This window comes from Podarcis erhardii (assembly GCF_964252035.2).
Source record: "Podarcis erhardii genome assembly, chromosome: 12".
In the NCBI taxonomy this organism is placed as follows: Eukaryota; Metazoa; Chordata; class Lepidosauria; order Squamata; family Lacertidae; genus Podarcis; species Podarcis erhardii.
The window spans coordinates 44,083,194-44,098,765 of record NC_138513.1 but is presented as its reverse complement, the minus strand read 5'-3'; the positions used below and the strand labels follow the sequence as shown (position 1 = coordinate 44,098,765).

General features: G+C 43.2%; 1 protein-coding gene across 1 annotated transcript in view; it reads right to left on the bottom strand.

The window, feature by feature from the left end:
- Window positions 1–15,572, bottom strand: part of ITGA9 (integrin subunit alpha 9) — a 241,922-nt gene that overhangs the window by 83,156 nt on the left and 143,194 nt on the right. Inside the window, exons 16-17 of the mRNA XM_081834755.1 lie at window positions 10,100–10,249; window positions 5,163–5,239 (exon numbers count right to left, since the gene is read on the bottom strand). Coding sequence (XP_081690881.1) covers window positions 5,163–5,239; window positions 10,100–10,249 — 227 coding nt within the window. The remainder of the gene's footprint in view (window positions 1–5,162; window positions 5,240–10,099; window positions 10,250–15,572) is intronic.

Below are 15,572 nucleotides of genomic sequence, written 5' to 3'. Positions count from 1 at the left end.
TATTTTGTTCAGAAATATAAGTTACAGGTTTTCTCTCCCCATTCCAAAACTTCTAAGTTTCGGTAGGTTTGGAAAGTGCAAGTAGGAGATAAAAAAGATGCTCCAGGATTTTGCTGCTATTCTAAATCTAACCTGATCCCAGGGAAAGCTTGCACAACTTATGAACCAGCAATCCAAACATAACTGTGCTTGACCAGTACTGGGGGTTGCAAAATGCTTGATAAGCCTTCTACATTTTTGCAGTCCTGAGCGGGCTAATGAGTTCATTAAGCGTTTTATGACTAAAATTGTGCTTGCACACAAAAGCAATTGTAGCAAGTCTGCCACCTATTTTCTGCCTCTCGAGGAACACACTTTTTGATAGATCACATTCTGCATTGTTCATCACATATGGTAATAATTCAACCATTTGGTGGCATGGCTCAAGGCTATAAAATGAATGGGCCCTGGGGAAGATGGTACAATTCCTAGTGCATGCATAACTGCCATACTGCCCTGCAATATAAGGTTTGCCAAAGAGAGCATTTAAACTCCAGAAACAGTAAATCCAGGCCCATTTGATATTGCACAGGCTGAAAATTTGTGATGAAAGCCAGAACACCATAAATGCACAGTTGTGTTTGGCTTTTCGTAATATAAATCTGACTCAGTAGATTTGATTTTAAGCATCTGCATAAGCTTCGCTTACTAACCTTGCATACAGTCAACTTATATGAAATTTGAAATTGGGATTCTTAAAGGTCACCTGGTGAGCTGAAATGGAAGAACTGCTGTTTGAGAATTTTTTCTTTTGCGCTTATACATTTCTTGGCTAAAAATATCTGGCTTGGGTATAGTTCTTTTCTTGACATAAATCACTTGCTACTGTGCAACAAATTCTTTATTGCAACCAACAGTAAACTTTATGAGCTTGTATTCCAAGATTGCCATCTCTACTGGAGTGGAGAACAGCTTTAACTTTTTTATCATTTCCTTTTCCTCATATGGGCATCTGAATGGGTTGTGAGTTTTGTTTCTGGGTAGAGATGGGCAAAACAAACCCATCTCAATTCAGAAATGGTCTCTCCACACACACCCATACCTGAAAAAATGGTTTAGAGGCACAGATTATAATTTCCTACATACTTTACTTAGAAAACTAAAAAGCCCAAGGCACACACCTCCGGCAAAACCAATACTCCATTAAGGAAAAGCCTTGCAGGGCCTTTCTTATATGAAAATCAAGAGGTCTCTCCCATCTGTTTCTCCCTCCCCAGGGCACGGATTTCCACCCCTCAAGGAAGGAATCAGGCTGGCGGAAAATGAAACCCATTTAAAAATCTGACACAACTTAAGGGCGGGTTGGACCCAGTTCAAAAATGGACCAGGTTTTTTGAGCAAAGTCCCACACTATCCTGTCTACCAGGCGCATAGTCAGCTCCTGGCATCTTACAGCAGCTGCCAGAGCACCCAGTAGCTCAGGATCAAGAGCGATATTTGCCCCAGATCCCCAACAGCAGAAACAATTGGACATAATTTTAATTTCCTTCACTGCCCTGGAGTGAAACTAGCTCAAGCACGCTGGGGCACTGTGGGAAATGAAAATGGCTACACCCAGCCATCGTTGGAGACCAGGGCCAGATTTACATATAAGCTAAACAAGCTATAGCTTTGGGGCCCACTCTCTTGAGGGCCCCCCCAAAAAAAAATTAAAGAAAAAAAATGGATGTACATTTCCAAAATATAAGATAAAAAACAAATAAAATAAAACCTACATACAGCAACAGTGTTTGTGTTGTGTAGGCTCCTATGATGTAAGTAATGGGCCCCGCCTGCTAGCCTGCTCCCTAAAATATCACTGGTTTGCTCATTTCTATATACAGTGGTACCTCGGGTTAAGTACTTAATTCGTTCCGGAAGTCCGTTCTTAACCTGAAACTGTTCTTAACCTGAAGCACCACTTTAGCTAATGGGGCCTCCCACTGCCGCTGCACCGCTGCTGCATGGTTTCTGTTCTCATCCTGAAGCAAAGTTCTTAACCCGAGGTACTATTTCTGGGTTAGCGGAGTCTGTAACCTGAAGTGTATATAACCTGTAGCATCTGTAACCCGAGGTACCACTGTATAGAGTGCCTACATTCTGCATGTGCAAATGGCTCTAGATACCTATTAGGTCCATAAATTACCACATAGCATATATTAAACACAAAAACCAGTGACAACTCGTTGTTGACGAAGGACAACTGGACATATAAAGGGCCCCATTACCTTCAGTAGCCTAGGGCCTCATCAAACCTAAATCCGGCCCTGATGGAGACATAGGAGCCAACTCCTAGGGACCAAGGTTCCTTCACCACCAGGAGCACCCATAAAATATTTGAGGGTGCCACCCCACCGCCAGTTGATAGGCATTGCCATTCAAATGGTGTGTGCGCGCTGCATCTTGGGATCAATTATGCAGCATGGGACTCCCCATCCCCTGATATTTTATTCAAGTTGGCATCTCTGCTTGGGAAGTTTCTACAGCTACTGCCTGGTGGGGCCTATCAGTGAAAGAGGGATCCCACCAGAAGGCGGTATGCCCAATACGCCATCAAACCTGGAGCCAGTTTTGCACCAATCAAACAACATCAAGAATGAATTTTCCCCATAGCATTATTAATAATGGTACAAGTTTTTAACAGGGGGGTGGATTTTTTTACACAGTAAAAATGGACATTGGGGTGGGTCTCAGTTCTACTGAAAGGCAAATGCGTGGCACATATTGGCATGGGAATAAACGGAAACTCCTCCACAACTGTTAAGGCAATCCCAAACAATTTTATTTTTTTAAATGAGGCTTTTGGAGTCAGCTGGCATTTTCCCCACAAGAGGGAAATAATGTGCAAACTCATCTGCCAAATAACACTCAATATTTTAATTTTTTAGAGAGAGAAAGATTGCATTTTTATGAATTGTAAACTTGTGCAAATTTAATCAATAGATTAATCAGCTAAAAATCTGATGATTAATCAATTACAATTCCTTTAACTAGGCTGCAGCTCTAATCTTAACGCAAATTAATCAATAAATTAATTAACTAAAAATCTGATGATGATCAATTACAATTTCTCTCACTTGGTTGCAGCACTAATCCTAATGAACGAGCTTCACTAATATGATTGTTTCTAGAACATTCATTTTATATTTCTCAGCTACCTTTTAAGTTTTCGTTGTTCTGCTGAAAGGTAGCATATAAATGTTTCTAACGTTTATTTAGAAAAATCTTGAATTTACCATGCATTGATTTTCTTTTGTTGTGTCAGGCATGAAGGCAAAATATACATATTTAAAATGTATAGATACCTTCCCCTTCCCCCAAAACAGACTGTGACAAAAAAAATAAAATTAAAATATTAAGATTTGCCCATTTATCTTCTGCAGATACGGGCAGTTGGATGTGTCTGGTTGTAGGATGGGAATGTGTAATCAATTACACTCAGGAATACTTTGAAATAATGCAGCGCTGACAGACATACACAGTTGGATGGCCATCTTCATCTGCAATCCACTCCTGTCCACTGTCAAGTCCATGCATCTCACTATCAAACAAAATTCACTGGCCAGAATTGGCAGAAGTAACCAAAGTCCAGACTAATTGGCTCCATCTCTGAGACACCAATTATCTGCATTAGAAACAGGAGCTGGTGGATTAACACAGCGCCCCTAATTTAACAGTGGAATCCTATGCATGCTTACTCAAAAGAAGGCTGCTTACTCCGAGTTAAGTAGTTATGGCAAATTAACCTCTCTTGCCCAGATCCATCCAATGACATTGGCTTGAGCTGAACTCCTATTTATAGATATCCACACACTTTATATACTTGGACTCCAGAAACGCTAGCACTGTAATTATTACGAGAAACAAAGGAATGGCATCTTGTGAATCTAACACTAACTGAGAAGGAATTCCTGCACCGCAATTAAGTCTTCCAATTTCCATTTCGGGATTCGGCGTTCCGCTCCACCCTCCACCCCCCCAATGCACATTATTTGCAGCAATGAAAAATGAGAAAAGCTTGGCATGGTACAGAGGGATTGCAAATGAATGACAGCTGGAAGATAGATTCTGAAAGGGTCTTTGAATACTTGGTGCCAATTGGCCATAAAGGCAAATGTCGGCATTTGCGGGGGGTGGGGCAGAGGAATATGCTGGGAAATAAAACTCACTCTGGCTTTAATGACAAGAGCAGGGAAAGTTTAGGTAGCTAAAGAGGAAGAAAAACCGCTTTCGAAGTTCTCCCATCAATAACCGTCATTTATAAGAAGTTCGTCTCCCATGCAAAGATCACTTGCACTCCCCCTGTCTTCATAAACCAACACACAGTCCATGCACAAGTCTTGTTCCGGCCTCTCCCCCACAGGGAATGCACAAGCCATGCGAGAAGACCAGCCACTCTGCTTTTTCTATTAACACTCCCGGTCAAGCTGCCTCCTTCTCATGGCACCGCATGGAGTGCTATTCCATTTATATAGTCCTTCAGGGGGGATTTACTCTCCAGCTGCACTGCTAGATTCTGCCTGCCCATTCTGCTCCAGGGTGGCACCTGTCCATTTTCCTTTGCTGCCTGCTTTATTTTTTAATAACCAAGAGGGGCTCTTTCCGCCCGCTGCCCATATCCCTTTTCACGTATGCAGTGCCACGCAGGCAAACCCATTTTGTGCGTCTGCCTTTTTTGCTATTGTTATATTCTGAACATGGCCCCAGACACCACTCCTCTCTTCCCTGACAGCTGCCGGCTGCTGACAGACCTGTGATCAAATGCACACAGGTTTGGGCAACGTGGCTGGCGCAGTGGCAGAAATGTATCAGTAACTACATTCAACCATGAGGAGGGGAGACAAATGGAGAAATCATACCCAGAAATCATACCCAAGCACGTGAAACGTCTGAGAAGCATCTATATATATATATATATATATATATATATATATATATGAATAAGCATGGGGTGCAGTTGAACCAACAGTATGAAATATCCTGCAAACAAAAAGTTGGGGAAGGGAGGAATTAAAAAGTTTAGCTGTAGAGTTTTCTGAATATAGAGTGTCCTCTATGCATGTAAACATAATTATACAGGTCCTGTCAGTTTAAACCAGTATCTTCCCCCCAAAATGAATCAAGCATTTAAAGGTGGCACTCACCTGGATAGGAATAGTTTCCCCTGAAGGTTAAGATCAGCGGCACAATCATCTGACTGACAATTCCTCTCAAAAACAGTCTATGAGAATTAAGAAAATAACGTTACTGGGAAGGGGAAAACAAGAAGACCAAATAATCTCTGTTTGATATGCTGCAGGATCTGCTTTTGAAAAATTAGATACAGTGGTACCTCGGGTTAAGAACTTAATTCGTTCTGGAGGTCTGCTCTTAACCTGAAACTGTTCTTAACCTGAAGCACCACTTTAGCTAATGGGGCCTCCTGCTGCCACCGCACAATTTCTCTTCTCATCCTGAAGCAAAGTTCTTAACCCAAGGTACTATTTCTGGGTTGGCAGAGTCTGTAACCTGAAGCGTCTGTAAGCCAAAGTACCACTGTATTGCTATGATAGATTTTGTTGTGTGAATGGTGCCACAGACTCTCTGGGGTCCACGGAACACCACTTATGAGCCACTGTCAAGTTGTGCTGACATAACCAAGTTAAAAAGCAAACGATAGTTTGAATCAGCCTTAACACATGGTCTGAAAGAGAGTTTGGAGATTTGAAACCTCAAAAATTAAGGCTCATAAAGGAAGTTATAAATAAAAAGCACCTCTTTGGAACTTATCAAATGCAAAGCATTACACATGACACTCTTCACCTTTCCTTGATAAGGAAGCTTCTCCTTGCATCTAGAGAAGTCAAAGAACTAGTTGCTTTTTAATGCAGACACTCAGACTCTTGGCTGTTTGCAAAGCACGTCTAATAGAACACATCCCAGGAATCCCAATGCAAGCACCTGATTTCATCTCACTGACCACAAGTAATTAACATTCCTGAACACTTTACTGGGATTTAACTACAGACAACAGGTTACAAGAAGAGAAAATAACGGGCAGAGTACTTCCATCGAGAGTCATAGCAGGTGAAGTAAATGGGGGTGAATTCCTCAGGAGCTATAAATGTAGAAGGAGGAATCCTTCTATTAAACAAAGCAGCCATGCTCTTGCAAGAGGTGAACAGGAACAGCTGTAAAATTCCTTAACCTGCCAGGAAAATGTTCCATTTCATGGGGCGAAGGGTCAGTATTGGGTAGCAGATAAGGGGCAACCCAGGCACAAAGCCCTATGCAGCCAAACCAGGCTGCAGTGAGATAAATGATAAATCAGAAAAGGAGAAATGCTTTTTCCCCCTGTGTTCACCTGGTTCATGGTGATCTGCCTTCTGAATCCACCACCCTTTTCACAGGGGGTGCACTGCGGCACCCCCCAAAATGTCTGCCACTTGACCAGACACAGCCACCTGCCCTGTGGCATACACAAGGGCTCACAGAGGTCCCTTCTGCCCCACATTTTTCCTTTTTCCCTTCTTCCACACCCACCGAAAGCTCCAGGAAGCAGAAGAACCATAGAGGTGGAAGCGACCACAAGGGTCACCACAATATTTGAAGGCGGGGAGGTGCTGGTATTGTGTACCGCTGCGTATTGCCAGAACAAAAGCACTAAAAAGGAGCATAAGTACTTCATACATCTCATTTATAAGCACTTGACTTGGCTACAGGAACGTGGCCATACAACTGAACCTGCAGAAAGCAGTTGATGGGCACTGAGTTTGACTCTATTGGTTTGCCGTGCTACTGAGTTCCCACAGGGAACTAAATTGCACAGCTGATCCCTGCAGAAAGCAACTTTGCCAGTTCTGTGCTCTGCATTTTGCCAAGACTTTCAGCTTGTTGGACCCTTGGGAAGTGTTGTGCAAGGGCCTTGTTTGATAGGTGGGTGGAGCAACCCACCTGCCAATCACATGACCTCTGTTAGAAAGGAGAAACCAAAATCCGCTGCCCCAGTCTGCATAAGCGAAAGGTTTTGCAAATACACAAGTCACATTTAGCATAAAGGCAGTGGCCATTCTGTATGGTTTTGTTGCTCAAGTTAATTAACTGCAGACCTTTCAAAGTCAGAAATGCTTCTAGACACTTTCTTGTTCAAGTCATGACTAAATTACTTCCAAGCCTATCAGTCTGGCTCTCCCTCCCACATGCAGGCCTGATTCATTAAAGGACAGACCATTTGAAAGCCCAGTTCAAGCCAATTGTATTTCAAAGCTGGGTGGGATCATGTTTAGTTTTCCTGGCATGGGAAGGGTCCATTCACTGCCAACTTTGGGTTCATTCTGACCACTGAATTCCAACATGAGAAGCCAGGCAAGTATATGTGGGTGGGTCTGGATGCATTAGGGATTCCACTCAACCAAAGTATTGGGGGGGGGAACCATTATATTCAATTAGACCAAAAGGGAGGGGTAGGAGAAAGCAGTTTCCTGTAATAAAGGCAAGATCTGTATCTTGGACATATTGGGAGTAACATTGACAACTTCTCCTCTGCTCTACCCAACATCAGAGGACATTCTCAGCATCAAATAATTTTACTCCTACATGTCGCAGATGTTCTGAAGGATAATGAACAATGCTATGCCTGCGAAACTGGTCACTGCCTTCCCTACCCCTCGTGAAATTCCTCTGTTGCCATCCTGAATGATATCAGGGCTGGTCTACAAAGCGTCCTATCTGCTCCCCAGCCACTTCCTCACAGAGAGTTTCCACAGTGTGCTGTAACCTTTGGTTGCTGTGGGACTTCTCCCTATTGTGTGGGGAGTTTTCTCACCATCCTCAACCCTGACGCAGTGCTGGCTTAGGAAGCTCTCTGTATGATAAGGAGCAGCCGAGCCGTAACCAGTGTCTGGCCTGGAAGAAACATCCCACACGTTCACCTCCCTGACTGTAAAACTACAGCAATAATAAAACAAATAACCACATGCTGCTCTTTCATGACACTCAAAACCATCAGACTGAGGCTTCCACCTCCAAGTTTTTTAATGTGTGACATTTTAATGTATTTTTAATCTTTGTTGGAAGCCGCCCAGAGTGGCTGGGGAAGCCCAGCCAGATGGGTGGGGTACAAATAATAAATTACAGTGGTACCTCGGGTTACAGACGCTTCAGGTAAACAGACTACACTAACCCAGAAATAGTGCTTCAGGTTAAGAACTTTGCTTCAGGATGAGAACAGAAATTGGGCTCCGGCAGCGCGGCAGCAGCAGGAGGCCCCATTAGCTAAAGTGGTGCTTCAGGTTAAGAACAGTTTCAGGTTAAGTACGGACCTCCAAAACGAATTAAGTCCTTAACCCAAGGTACCACTGTGGTGGTGGTGGTGGTGGTGTTATATCTGCCTAATGGAAGGCACAACCCTAAATTGATTCCACACTAGAATAGCCTTTCAACCTGCCTACTTGGACCTTAAGGACATCTGTGGAGGTCCCTCCTGCTCAAATTCAGGTGGTGACAAGAAAAGAGCAGGCCTTCTCAGTGTTGGCCCCCTCCCTTTGGAATGCTCTCCTCAGGGACGCTTGCATGGTGCTCGCTTTATAACCCTTTGGATGCCAGATGAAGATTTGCCTTCTCCTCATACTTTTTAGTATCTTAATAGATTTAGCTGTAGTAGTAGCAGGTTTTTTTTGTGCTTTAGAGTGCCATCTTTCTCAGCCAGTAATGTTAATATTCTGAATGGGGATTTTGTGTTTAGTCCTCTGTTTAAGTGGGAATGTTGTCATTGATGTTGATTAATGTCTTTCAGGAAATTGTTCCTTGCAGAGTCGTGTGCAGTTTTGCCTAGAGGCATCTTGCATTAGGTAATACCTAAATGCAAAAACATAATAATAATAGCATCCCCAATCCATAGTTTTTGTGGAGCAAAACAACAAACACCATGCCAAGTCTCAAACCTTACAATTCCCCTCCCCCCCAAAAAAAAAACATGTTTAATGTTATTTCATTTGACTTTGGTTTACGAAATTACAGGCTATAAGAAAAACTGCCCAGTGACAGTAGCCACATTCCTCAGGAAACGCTCACACACTTCTGCCCTCTGGCAAAAGTGGGATTCAGTTAAGATTCATTTACTTGTACCAGTTGGAAGCAGCTATTTTTAACTATATGAAATTTGGAATACAGATGGGAGACCACTCTTCTGAATAGGCAGCAAGTGAATACCCAGCATGTTATTCATCATAGTTCTTTCTGATCATCTGCTTGGAGGTTTCTTTTTTTAAAAAAATAGTGTGTAATATACGGTGGTGATTAAAAATAAATACAAGTTATGGGGCAGGGCGAGGTATTTGTGCAACCACACTTATGCAGCAGTAAGGATTAGAAATATTGTACAGTGCTCAGAAAGACTGAATGCAAGCTCTCAGACTGCCTGTCCCTCAATAAATACATGATTGCAACAATCTCCTTTCTAAATCTGGTGTTACTTGGCATGGTAAATGTTATGTATTGAAGTTCTCACCCTGGCCACCAGGAGTATCGTGTATATAGTTTTCACTCAGGTCCATGTCAGTTACCGTATTTTTTTGCTCTATAAGACTCACTTTTTCCCTCCTAAAAAGTAAGGGGAAATGTGTGTGCGTCTTATGGAGCGAATGCAGGCTGTGCAGCTATCCCAGAAGCCAGGACAGCAAGAGGGATTGCTGCTTTCACTGCGCAGGGATCCCTCTTGCTGTTCTGGGTTCTGAGATTCAGAATATTTTTTTTTCTTGTTTTCCTCCTCCAATAACTAGGTGCGCCTTGTGGTCTGGTGCGTCTTATAAAGCGAAAAATACGGCACTTTAGGCGGGAAACCCTGGGTTGTTGTTGCTACAATGTTGACAGCCGGCTGCCTATAAAAGCAGGCTGGCTGAGCTGTTTGCTGTTCAGTTCTGCTCCAGCTTACAAATAAAGAGCTGCTTTGGAGAAATCGCTGCGTCGTCTGCTATGTCTACCCACTATTTAACAGTAAACATGAGCTTGAGTACAAAGAAGGGAACAGCAGTTCTTTCCATCCTAGATTCTCATGGTGTTGTTATTTATCCATTTTTAACAGGAAGATCATCTGGTATCTCACCTGGTTTCTCTGAGCCATCTTCTGCCCTCTCTTCCATCGAAGAACAGGCTTGAGTGAAGGCAATTCCTTTTCCTCCTTTGCCGTGATATGGTCTCCAAGATAATACGCAGCTTCAAATACAATTGGTGATATCACATCTTTGACCCTTCTCTGTAAAATTAAATTATACAAAGAGAGCGTTGTATAAATCAAAGCATAGACCGGGATGCACTGCAAGCTCAGTGAATACCAGAAGCAACGTAGCTTCACCTTCTTCTTCCTTTCCTTCTCATCCACTCATCCACTTCCTTCCCCAGTCCACCTGCTCCACCCAACAACGAAAAGATGGTACTGTATCTTCAAATTTCAGTCAGAAGTATGGGGTTGCAGAAGTATGGTTAAGCAACCCATAATTACACTTCAGAAGGGTTTGTTCTTTCAAACATAAATGCACATTCATACACAAATGTGTGAGGCATTGGGGAAGGCATTTTAGCAGAATAATGTATTGCATTGTAATCTGCCAGTCAAATGATAGATTCAGACATGGAACTGAGAATAAATTGATTATTCTCCTATGATAATGCAAGGGAATTTGGGTGGTGCCGCAATGGAAACCCTCCAGCTATTTTTCCTGAGACATCCTGGTCATTTGCTCTCTGTTGGAACACAGGTGAGATGAAGGCTCCTGTTCTGTCACCATTGATGAAGTGAGATCTCATGGCCAGTCTAGTGGAATTGTGGGGTGGCTGGGGCAGATCCTGCCCTTCACTTCAGACTGCAAATTGTCTGGGTTGGCCTGGGATCAGTAAAACATTTCTTTCTGCAGCAGACCTGCGTATTAATGAGCTAATGTAAGTGAGGTATGAATCAACCCTCGGAGTATTTACACACAAATTAGACTCCTAAGCTCACTTCAGTTGCCATCAGAGTGAAGCTATGGAATGGCACCTACTGGCCAAAAGTAGATAGGGATACTTTGATGGAAGAACTTGCTGTCATCATTTGTTCAAAGCAACTCGGTGTGGTGGAGTTGTGAGAGTTGTGAGCTACATAAAGCATTTGGGAAGTGTAAGATGTGGCTTGGCATGCCAAGAGCTTATTAAATTAAAAATAACATTTGGAAGAGTAGCTGGCAGCTCCACCAGGCAACCTGTTGTGCTCATTGCCTGCAGTTAGGGCATTATCCTAACATTTGCTAGAGAACAAAGAATAACAAGCAATTAAGCATGCCCTTTGTAGCATCCAAGTCCTGGTTCTCTTTATCTTCTGCCACTGGTTGTAGATGAAGTGGAACGACATATTGAGAAAAGAAAAACAGAAGCAGATATTGGGTTGCACCCACCCACAAGGAGTTTGCAGAGCTTTCAGTAGACAATAAAGACAGCGCTTGTTATGAGAGAAAAGGTAGGGTAATGAAACACACACATGCACACACAAAAACAACAATTTAAGCCAAATCTTAGTCCTCAACTGCAACCTTCTGAGAACAGTAGCTCAGGAGGAATGTGTAAAAAGAAGCCCACTTTGCCACCTGCTTATTAGAGCACTAAGGACGTGGGTGGCACTGTGGGTTAAACCACAGAGCCTAGGACTTGCCGATCAGAAGGTCGGCGGTTCGAATCCCTGCGATGGGGTGAGCTCCCATTGCTTGGTCCCAGCTCCTGCCAACCTAGCAGTTCGAAAGCACGTCAGCGTGCAAGTAGATAAATAGGTACCGCTCCGGTGGGAAGGTAAATGGCGTTTCCATGCACTGTTCTGGTTCGCCAGAAGCAGCTTAGTCATGCTGGCCACATGACCCGGAAGCTGTACGCTGGCTCCCTCGGCCAATAAAGTGAGATGAGCGCCGCAACCCCAGAGTCAGCCATGACTGGACCTAATGGTCAGGGGTCCCTTTACCTATTAGAGCACTGAGTAACTTTTTTCATTTTTTCATTTTTACAATCATTCCATTAACAATGAACTCAGGTGAGTGAGTGAACGCAGGTGAGAGAGGCAAAACAGGTCCTCTAAGAAGCAAGAGAGGGCCATCAGCATACTTGGAGAAAGTTTGAAATCTGCAGAAGTTTAAAAAAAAACCCTGTTTTTTTTTAAAAAAAACCTATGAGAAGGTGAAAAACAGCTTGATAGGGACTATGGGCAGTAGCCACAAATACTGAATTTCAATTGGAAAAGAAAAGTGGAAAACTGAGGAAGTGTGCCATAGAATGGCTTGCTTCAGCCCTTCGCAGTAACTTACAGTATCCTGGAGGTGGCCAGAGATGGCTGGCACCCTGAGCAGGAATACTCCTATTTGCAGTCTTTGTTTTGATTGCAACTACTGTACATTTGTTTTTCACTGAGATTCCAGTATACAAGTGTCTAGAGAGACAGTGTGGTGTAGTGGTTAAGAGCAGTAGTCTTGTAATCTGGGGAACCGGGTTCACTTCCCCGCTCCTCCACATGCAGCTGCTGGGTGACCTTGGGCCAGTCACACTTCTTTGAAGTCTCTCAGCCCCACTCACCTCACAGAGTGTTTGTTGTGGGGGAGGAAGGGAAAGGAGAATGTTAGCCGCTTTGAGACTCCTGAAGGGGAGTGATAAAGCAGGATATCAAATCCAAACTCTTCTTCTTCTTCTTCTTGAATCAATAAACTGGTAGTGAGGTTAAGCGGCATCATTTTCTTATAGGTCCATCATGTAGCTGAGAAAATCCCAAACAGCCCACCAGTATCCGATGAGAAATACATGGCTTAAAATTAAAAAAAATTCTCCCACGAGCCCAAAATATCTAGGAAAGAGGAGGCTACTGGCCAAACCTTTGAGTGGTTAATTGCCATCGCCTTGCCTCCTTTCAATCAGACCCTGCACAGAGGGACAAGTCATCCCGCCATGTCTCTATAGAGGATGTAATTGGATCATTCAATTATTCCCAAATTACCACCCACATCCGTGGAGAGTGGCTGAAAAGAGACAAGCCCAGAGCAGCAATTTACCATGGAAAATCGCCTGCCCATAGAGAAGGCTGCCTCTAGATCAGAACACTGACTTGCTTTGGGTACGTAGTGTAACTTGCTACTCGAGCATACTGCACTGAAGAACCTGCACCTGGTGAGGTTTGGGATAGATGTCCCGCATAATTAAACATAAGTAAACATAGCTGAGTGTCAAAATGAAGGATTCCAGCAATTTTAATTTGGGGAAAGAAATGGAGGCAGTGAGAGATTTTACTTTCTTGGGCTCCATGATCACTGCAGATGGTGACAGCAGTCAATAAATTAAAAGACGCCTGTTTCTTGGGAGAAAAGCAATGACAAACCTAGACAGCATCTTAAAAAGCAGAGACATCACCTTGCCAACAAAGGTCCGTATAGCTAAAGCTATGGTTTTCCCAGTAGTGATGTATGGAAGTCAGAGCTGGACCATAAAGAAGGCTGGTCGCCGAAGAATGGATGCTTTTGAATTATGGTGCTGGAGGAGACTCTTGAGAGTCCCATGGACTGCAAGAAGATCAAACCTATCCATTCTGAAGGAAATCAGCCCTGAGTGCTCACTAGAAGGACAGAACGTGAAGCTGAGGCTCCAATACTTTGGCCACCTCATGAGAAGAGAAGACTGCCTGGAAAAGACCCTGATGTTGGGAAAGATGGAGGGCACAAGGAGAAGGGGACGACAGAGGACGAGATGGTTGGACAGTGTTCTCGAATCTACCAGCATGAGTTTGACCAAACTGCGGGAGGCAGTGGAAGACAGGAGTGCCTGGCGTGCTCTGGTCCATGGGGTCACGAAGAGTCGGACACGACTAAACGACTAAACAACAGCAAAACATAGCTGAGTGTCAGAATGAAGGATTCCAGCAATTTTAATTTGGGGGTGGGGGTAGCGTGCCCCAGTGAGAATCAACACTGCTATGGATGGTAAAAGCTTAATGCTACAGCTGCTGTTAAACAGCCGACCTATTGCGCGAGGAACACAAAAGCCAGTCAGCCAACCAAGGTACCACGCACACTGCCTTGCCCCCATAATTGAGGAGGTTGGGGCCATGCAACTTGCAAGGTACCCTCAGTCTAAGAGTAGCACTTCAGAGTTTCTTAATGAATTCTAAAGAGCCCCCCCCCATCATGTTTATTTATTTATCTGAAAAGGATCTAGTTTCCACTCTTATTCTCTATGGGTCATGAGAACAGTGTACAGTGGCTCCTTGGGTTAAGTACTTAATTGGTTCCGGAGGTCTGTTCTTAACCTGAAACTGTTCTTAACCTGAAGCACCACTTTAGCTAATGGGGCCTCCTGCTGCCACTGTACCGCTGCTGCACGATTTCTGTTGTCATCCTGCAGCAAAGTTCTTAACCCGAGGTACTATTTCCGGGTTAGCAGAGTCTGTAACCTGAAGCGTATGTAACCTGAAGCATATGTAACCCGAGGTACCACTGTACAAGTAAAAGAAAGCCAAAGCACGATAGACAACATAAGCTGAAAACACAGGCACCAATAAAGCTAGACAGGCTCCAAAAAAAACAACAAAAGAATTTTCACTGCCCTAAACACAAGCAGGGAGAGAGCCATAAAAATATCCTGCAGGAGGGATCTCCAGAGTCAAAGGGCCACTACAGAAAAGGCCCTGTTCTGTATTGACACCCTACAAGTACCTGCAGAGGCAGTGAGAAGGGCTCCTGTGGAAGATCTCAGTTCTCTGGCAGGATTATAAAGAGAAAATGTAAAGAAAATGAAGGTACATTCTTCCACCTTTGGTGGACGTGCCCAAGGATTAAGGTTTTCTGGGAGATGATTTATAACGAAATGAAAAAGGTACTTAAATATACTTTCTTGAAAAAACCAGAGGCCTTTCTCCTGGGCATGGTCGGCCAATTGGTGCCAAAGAAGGCTAGAACTTTCTTTATGTATGCAACAACAGCAGCAAGAATACTCATCGCGAAGTATTGGAAGACACAAGATCTACCCACCCGTGAAGAATGGCAGATGAAGGTGATGGAGTACATGGAACTGGCGGAAATGACTGGCAGAATCCGAGACCAGGGAGAAGAGTCGGTAGAAGAAGATTGGAAGAAATTTAAAGTCTATTTACAGAAACACTGTAAAATTAAGGAATGTTAGAGGGAGGTTGGAATGAAGCTAAGTGGTTTTGGCAATAAGGTGGTTAAGGGGTACGTAAAAATGGATTGTTAACATGTTAAAATGTAAAGTTATAATATATTATGATAAAGTATCAAGATAAATGCAAAAAGGGTAAGGATTTGCTGAAACAACAATTGAACTAGAATACAAGAGAGGGAGGTGTGAGGAGGTCAGGGAAATAAGTAAAAGAAAGATAAGATATGGAAAGATTGAAATGTTTTTAATTGCTTTTTTACTTTTTCTGTATTTTTTTTTCATTTTTGTAATTCTTTTGAAACCTTAATAAATATTATTATTAAAAAGAGAGAGAGAGAAAAGCAGTCCTTCAAATAACCTGGCCCAAGCCATTATGGGCTTTATATATCAAAATCAGCACTTTG